The sequence below is a fragment of the Eschscholzia californica genome, unplaced genomic scaffold (assembly GCF_041429995.1).
Source record: "Eschscholzia californica isolate CP2 unplaced genomic scaffold, dmEscCali1.0.p SCAF_3, whole genome shotgun sequence".
NCBI lineage: Eukaryota > Viridiplantae > Streptophyta > Magnoliopsida > Ranunculales > Papaveraceae > Eschscholzia > Eschscholzia californica.
In genome coordinates, this window is record NW_028238420.1 from 54,629,809 (window position 1) to 54,638,021 (window position 8,213).

General features: G+C 38.2%; 1 protein-coding gene across 2 annotated transcripts; it reads left to right on the plus strand.

The window, feature by feature from the left end:
• Positions 1-1,264: 1,264 nt before the first annotated feature.
• On the plus strand, positions 1,265-7,595 carry SUF4 (zinc finger (C2H2 type) family protein). 2 transcript variants are annotated; one of them, XM_086665194.1, is made up of 7 exons: positions 1,265-1,710; positions 2,875-2,975; positions 4,284-4,410; positions 4,850-5,274; positions 6,139-6,293; positions 6,417-6,470; positions 7,100-7,595. In XM_086665194.1, the coding sequence occupies exons 1-7, from the start codon at positions 1,520-1,522 to the stop codon at positions 7,169-7,171; spliced, it is 1,125 nt and encodes a 374-aa protein (XP_086521320.1). In that variant the 5' UTR covers positions 1,265-1,519; the 3' UTR covers positions 7,172-7,595. The 2 variants fall into 2 exon arrangements, 1 of the variants encoding a protein (XP_086521320.1); XR_015236704.1 differs by lacking the exons at positions 6,417-6,470; positions 7,100-7,595 and having other exon boundaries at positions 1,296-1,710; positions 4,850-5,836; positions 5,891-6,293.
• The last annotated feature ends 618 nt before the right edge of the window (positions 7,596-8,213 follow it).

Consider the following 8,213-nt stretch of genomic DNA (forward strand, 5'->3'; position numbering starts at 1 on the left):
ACAATTTTGAATATAGACATGACAAGTATAATCTCAACCGTTTAAGATAAGTTTGACAGTTTAAGCGTATAATCTTATGAGTTAATTCCTATATGGCCCCCTACTTTGTGACCAGCTTCCTTTATGGCCCCCTTTTTTTCGTAAATTCAAATATGACTCCCTATTTTCAGGTAAATGTCATTACTACCCTTCCTAATTCTAAATTTAAAACATTAAAACAAAATTATTTCCACCTCACCCCCCTCTCTCCCTCCACCTCATCTCAACCTACACCTCACCCCTCTCTCTCTCCAACTCACCTCTCTCTCTCTCTCCAACTCACCTCTCTCTCTCTCTCTCCAACTCACCTCTCTCTCTCTCTCCAACTCACCTCTCTCTCTCCAACTCACCTCTCTCTCTCCAACTCACCCTTCTTCTCCGGTGAGGTGGCCGGCCGGAAAATTTTCCGGCCGGCCACCTTCAAATTAAAAAAAAAAAAAAAAAAAATTCTCTCTCCTCTCTCTCTCTAATTTTTTTTTTTTTTTTAATCTCTCACCTCTCTCTCTCTAAAACTCCGGCGAAGGGGGTTTCCCTTCGCCGGAGGATCTGTTCACGAACAGATCTGTTCGTGAACAGATCTGCTGTTCACGAACAGCTCTGTTCGTGAACAGAGATCTGTTCGTGAACAGAGAAATGTTCTCTGTTCACGAACAGCTCTGTTCGTGAACAGAGAGTTGTTCTCTGTTCACGAACAGATCTCTGTTCGTGAACAGCAGATCTGTTCACGAACAGATCTGTTCGTGAACAGCAAGTCTGTTCACGAACAGATCTGTTCGTGAACAGATCCTCCGGCGAAGGGAAACCCCCTTCGCCGGAGTTTTAGAGAGAGAGAGAGGTGAGAGATTAAAAAAAAAAAAAAATTAGAGAGAGAGAGGAGAGAGAATTTCTTTTTTTTTTTTTTTTAATTTGAAGGTGGCCGGCCGGAAAATTTTCCGGCCGGCCACCTCACCGGAGAAGAAGGGTGAGTTGGAGAGAGAGAGGTGGGTTGGAGAGAGAGAGAGAGGTGAGTTGGAGAGAGAGAGGGGTGAGGTGTAGGGTGAGATGAGGTGGAGGGAGAGAGGGGGGTGAGGTGGAAATAATTTTGTTTTAATGTTTTAAATTTAGAATTAGGAAGGGTAGTAATGACATTTACCTGAAAATAGGGGGTCATATTTGAATTTACGGAAAAAAGGGGGCCATAAAGGAAGCTGGTCACAAAGTAGGGGGCCATATAGGAATTAACTCTAATCTTATTCATTCGACATGGATGCCCCGGGAAGTTTGATGTCCCAAAGGCCGCAGCCGCCCTAGCGTCACCTAAATTCACACGGACACCCAAAGACCATATCCCGTACCCAGCGATATAAAATCCTAATGAAGAAGAGATTGAGAGAGAGTCGAAGTCCTCATCGCTAACCCTTATTCGAGAAGACGGAAACCTTGAGCTCAAATTACCAAGCGAATCACAAGAAGAAACCCCCAATTAGAGGCGTAGTTGTAGATGGGGAAGAAGAAGAAGAGAGCTTCTAAAGTATGGTGTTATTATTGCGATCGAGAGTTCGACGATGAGAAGATTCTTGTTCAGCATCAGAAAGCTAGACACTTTAAATGTCATGTCTGCCATAAAAAGCTCTCCACCGCCGGTGGAATGTCGATCCATGTTCTTCAGGTTCACAAGGAAACCGTCACCAAGTAATCTCTACTTTTCCCATTAAACCCTAATCTGAATCTAGTAATTTAGTATCTTATTTCTTGGTGTTGATCTGGTGTTTTCTGCATTCCCTTTCCTATTAGCATTCAAATGGTCATATTTTTTTTTTCTCTATGATTATTTGTTGTTAACAAAACCAGTGGCGAATCTGAGAAAAATTTCCACTTAGGCTCACATAATTTTTTTTTTTTTGTTATAATTTAGATAAATGTGAATGAGCATAATAATTAATTATGTATTTAGTGCTTCAAAGTACTTGGGGCAAAATGATTTATTACTCGAATTACATTCTATCAGGAGGAAATTACTAAGTTCTAGTTCGGTATATTTGAGGGGGCGTTCGATTCTTCTATTATTTCTTGTTGTTTGAGAGGGTGGGTGGGTGTTGGGGGGACTGGGGAGGTGAGGGGCGGTGGCGTCTCACCTATGGCACCACCTCTCCCACACCCCTGAACAAAACATTGGGATAGTTCCTTTCCTTGCATTTTGATAATGAACGAAGAGATTGATATAAAGAGTCCGGGCGTCTTCCTTTTACTCCTCTCACTGTGCCGTCTCACCTATGGCACCCCCTCTCCCACGCCCCTGAACAACACATTGGGGATAGTTCCTTTTCCTTACATTTGGATAATGAACGAAGAGATTGATATAAAGAGTCCGGGCATCTTCCTTTTAGTCCTCGCAATGAGCAGGATGATTTTTATGTATTAGATAGAAGAATGTAAATATCTGATGATCGTCTACTGTTATTGGTTGTAGCTTCTTAGTGACATTCACTCTAGTCTCTACTCTAGGTCAGTTTACTTAGTAGGTTGGGCCTCTCTTGCATATCATGTTCGGCATACTCTTGTCACGTGTGGGCACTCCAACGATCCAATACGCATACATGTTCTGTTTTACAATATTCAGTTTGCCATCCTCTTATAAGTGAAGTTTGTCGGAATTTATAGCTTAAAGGTCCAAAATTGTAACTTTTTCTTAACAACAAGCAGGAAAAAAATCTTGAATATTTGTTACAGACATCAGTTACTTTTTTTCAAGAATAAGTATACAGCTCTTTTTGCTTTCAAAATTTGATATTACACTTCTGCTTTTGCCATGTTATTGACATTTTACCATTTGTTGCTATTCAAAAAACCTCTCAGAGTTCCCAATGCTAAAGCTGATAGAGAATCAACCGAAATCGAAATATTTGGGATGCAAGGAATTCCACCAGAAATTCTGGCTGCGCACTACGGAGAACAAGGTATGTTGATGTGTTTGATCATGTTAGATAATTGATTAGCTGTGAATTTTGTTACCTCATTTTTATTCATGTAGAGTCTGTATTTTAGTCATCTCTAAGAAGTTTTGTTTCTGAGGGGCATTTAAGTCTTCTCTACATGGTATTTCCTGAACATGTATCTACAAACCTTGTTGGCTTGTTATAATGAGCTTTATATCTCTTTGTCATACCAACAAGTTAGATTCTCAATTTATTCTTTTTGAGGTTAATTTAATTTGGATGGTTCTTGACACAGTTGACTAACGCTTAAAAAACAAACAACGAACCGTGGTAGTGTGGGTATAAAAAAATCTTCTATATAGGAAATGAGACATGCATTGCTAGTAGTAAGGGTAATTCTCACATGCCTATGTGGCTATGCGTGAGAATAATGTCATCAGTTTGAAAAGGGATTCAGGGAATGAGAGTCCACTTTTAAAGATAAAGATAGCGACCTGTTAATTTTAAAAATACCTAGTTCAGTTTAGGAGATAGTAATTTCAAATTAATTGTTTCCCATTTAAGCTTATGCCCACTTTTAGTTTAGTAGTCGGGGAGAGATGTTTTACGTATTTCATGCAGACTGCAGGCTTTAAATTACCTACTTCAACACTTGTTGTGAAGTCAAGGTGTTCCTTTTCTTTTTGGTTGATTTCCTTCTTTGGTTTCCTATCATCATGTGTCTTGTTCTCAAACATCTGACTCAGGCTTCACCTAGACTGGTGGGCCCCCATTTATAACTTCAACGACCTAAAGTGGCATAGAATGAACCTGAAGTGATTCTTAGACTTACGAAGTCTTCACTTCGACTGGAAAACTTGACCATTCTTATACTGTGTTAAGGTACATTGTTGTTAAGCACGCTGGATTACCAATGTTTATGTTAATTCTTAGACGACATGTTTATTTAAACATTTCTGGTTCAAATTATGTAGTTGTAACTACTTAGTGTTGCTCTATACGACTATACTGTTGAAAAAGTAAAAATGGGCAAGAAAACATATTATTACATATGACAGAAAGAACACAAAACTCATGAACGATACAAAAAAAAGTGAAATCTGCAAGTAATTGAAATTGAATCTCGTGATCTGTGTCTCCTTAACTTTTTTTTTTCCTCCCATTTTTGCACCCTTTTAGCTTTTGTGTTGTTATTGAACATTCTCTTGCAAAGAAAAAGTCGATTGATCGTTGCTACCAATTGTAATTTTGAAATCTTGGTTGGACGATGATGTAAAAGTATAGTATAAGCAGTGGGTATTAAGTTATGAAAATTTGATTTCTGTGCAGACGAAGAACCCATGTCGAAGTTGGCCAGAGTGGAAGTTCCAGCTTCCAATTTTGTTGGTGGTATGATGCCAGGTTCTCTTGGCGTTGGGTATCCTCCACAATCCACTTTTGGTGCAATGCAACCACAGTAAGCTCTTGCTCTGAGATTATTGTTATTAGGTCTTGTTCATCAGTCTTAAAGATTACACTTTAGTTGATGAAACGTAATTTTACATTCTCTTAGCTTTTTCTAGAATTAAAAGTATTTGTTTGTTCTAAACTTAACACCCAGTGCTTGTTCAAAAACTTAATACCCACAATCCACGTTGGGTATACCTTATAAGTTATAACTTTTAAAAGCTTTGTTGAACAATGCTCTTTCTGCTTTATGATGTGCTAATTCGAACTTCATGTTACCTCTGAGGCTCTGATCCTCTTCCCCCATGAACTGACATAAAATTGAAACAAATTCCTATTAATGTTTTAACCAACCATCATCTTCATATAAATGCAAGTAAGATGCACCCTGTGGTAGACAGGCAAACATGACATGCTTTTGAGTATTAATGTTCATTATTTGGTTACAGTTATAGCTCCGCAATGGCATTGCATCCTCCAGGTTGGCCGCTTCCTCCTCGCCCACAATCTGCTTGGTTTTCGCAGCCACAAGCAGGTCCATTGCCTCCCTTGGGGCCCTTAGGGTTGACACCGCAGCAGCCTTTATTCCCTATTCAGAATGCTAATCCTACTTTGACATCAACTACGTCCCCTGCAATTCCTCCAATTCAGATGACTCCACCAGGGCATACCTCATCAGCAGCTCATGTGCCTCAACCCCTATTCCCTGTTAGTGGTAACAATACAACAGCAGCAAATAGTTCACCATTTTCGGCTCCTGCACTTTCAGCCGCAATCCCATTAAGCTCCCCTGCAGAACATAAAAACTCCTTTGACGCACATGCTGGTGGTAATGGTTCGTGGACAAATTCCTATCATGATCCAAGCTTCCAAGGTTTGGATTCTCTTCCACCCAAATTTACATTATACAATATACATGCTAGTTTCCTATTTCCCCTTGTCACATTTAGGGTGTTTTTTTGTAGTAGTAACGTTCTAGCGTTCTGAAGCTTGCCATGTATGCGTCAGACTAAGAGAGGGATAGCCAATAACTATATTATCACACCCGCACACATTCGGCTACTTTGTGTAATACGATGCCTTTGCTGAAAGGCTCTACTTATATTTTGCAACCCATCTTTCTGATACAGCACCTTTTGCGAGTCACTATTATATACTAAGGTGATAGGTTACTTTTCAAAAAAACTAAGGTGACTGGTCAATCGAAAAATTCTATTAAAAATATAGTAATGTATCATTTGTCAGTTGATTTTATTGTGTATTATTGATAATGCTCATCTAACAGATGTAATATTAACATATGTGTCTATAAGTATAGGCAATGTCTTAAATTTTAGTAGTTGTGTACGCCTCGAGGCGCCTTAAGGCGAGACGATATGTTTTTGCCTCGAGCTTGAGCATCTACAGAAAATATAAAACTTACAAGCATCGTATAAGTATATATATATATATATATATATTTTTTTTTTTTGTTGAAAGCATCGTATAAGTATATGATAGTAAGAACTATCAACATTTATATTTCTTGTTTGTTAAACGTTTAAGTCTTTATTTTGTTGTAGCAAAGTGAAAAAGACTACATATTATCTAATCTTTTTACATAAATGCGGTATCATTTTTTTTCTTCTAAAAGAATTAGTGTGCGCGTTTTGTTTATCGAGGGATGCACCCCATTCACCCATGAATTATAACAACTTTTTATCATTTATTACAATAACTTTTTCCCTCTCTGCTTTAGGCGGGTCACTCATGAATTCACATTCATATGCCTCGGGTCCAAATACAAGTGGTCCTTCAATTGGCCCCCCTCCTGTGATCGCTAACAAAGCTCCTGCTACCCAGCCTGGCGCGAAAGAGGTTTATTTGGTTTGGGATGATGAACCAATGTCCATGGTTAGTTCTTTAACTACTGGGAATCTATTGTTTTTTATTTGTGAAACATGGTAAGGTTTCTGAAAGTTTGTAATCTATGAGTTCTTTTGTTGTCTATTAATTTGGATGGGATTAATTTAACAGGAGGAGAGAAGGATGTCATTGTTGAAGTATCAGGTGCATGATGAAACTAGCCAGGTAAGTGGCAACTATCTCCATTATTTAAAATGGCTTAATTTGCATATCCAACTTGATGTGGGGATGATGTTTTCCACATCCAGATTATGTTTCCAATTTCTCACATATTATAAAGATTAGAGAGGTTCTCCTAATTGAACAAACTTGCACGGTTGCATTCTTGATTTTTCTCTTCATATCTATCGTGGGCTTCAGAAGTGCCAAGTAGGTATTTAACATTATCTTCTGGTAGTTGGTATTTTACAAAACTAACAACTGTGCTCCAATTGACTAGAGGGTTCTTCAACCTGGCAGCCGACGCGATCATGACGTGTATGTATTTTATTTTTTGTGGTTTAATAGTAGAACAATGTTTGTTGGTATTCATTCAATCCCTCTACTATCATTCCAATGAAGTGTTCTGGGGTGGGATGAGAATTTATGGCCAACAGGGTTGTTATTACCCAATCGGTAGCATTTTCTTGTTAATCTTTTATGATGGTGCGATCAGAGAAATAGCCAGGTTAGATTCAATCAAAAGGCAACATGTTTGCGCACGGAGATATCCTTTATTATACGATTCATCTCTTGAACAGAACTATCCTTTCTGGCTAATTTCTACCTAATTAACTTATCTACGTGTATTTCAGATGAATTCGGTAGATGCCGCGATAGACAGAAGAATATCAGAGAGCAGACTTGCTGGTCGAATGGCTTTTTGAGCTTCCCGCGTTTGGTTGGATCATTGCTCTTCTGTGGGGAAGGGGAAGTTTCCAACATGTAGGATCTTGTCGAACCCAGAAGAGGAAGTTGCTGATCTCTTCATCATAGTGTCTCTCTGGTGGTTGAGGTATATATACACATACGTTGTATAATTTTTAGGGGGAGGAAGATTTCTTGAAGCATTTGGGGGAAATTTTTAGGACGAGTTAACAGACCGTTTTAGTTTATTCAGATAAAAACATTTGACAAAAGCACTGTTAAACATTGACAGGAGGTAGCTCCAAATTAGTATTTGTTGTTTGGACAAACTGTTTATCTTTACTTGTAGCTGCTCTGGCAGAAAAGATTACATACTTCCTATTGTTTTTGGTTGAAAAGTGTACTTCATAAAACTAATGGAATATAGTATGATTATAGTAGAAATGCAAGAGGGGGTTAGGAACCGAGTCCTATGTCCACTCTCCGTTGTTTTCCCAGCTGTTTCTACCTAAAGCGATCGAAAAGCAATTTTGAGAATTGAAATTTTTGACTGCTGGTTCGGATTGCCAATGCATCTTCTTTTTGTGACTTTGCAAGTGCAACCATCACATTCTTTTAAGAATGACCTTTGTGTTGCTTTCTTCACTGGTTTTAGCTTTTAAAGAAAAAGACTTGGCTGTAATAAACGAAGAGTTATGGTTGTGCAAAATTATTCCATGACGGTTCAATCTTCATTTTTATGGAAGGAAGCATTGGGGTGTGTGTGTGTGTAGGGTGGTGGTGGGACTATGATAGGTAGACATGAGTTTGTTGTTCTTATTATATTTTAGGCGCTTTAAAAGTATAATGTAATACTAATACACATGTGCAAGATGTGCAATTTGACTGCAAGAGTCGTAATATAGGTTATACTTTTTTGTTGAAACTTACTAGGGTATATCCCTTGCCTTAGGGCACGGATACTTCTATCAATCAAATGTTACAAAATTTATTGTTAAATTTTATTGAGAGAGATTTTCATTAGTTATTATTTTTTTGTTTCTTAAATTAGTTATTAATTTT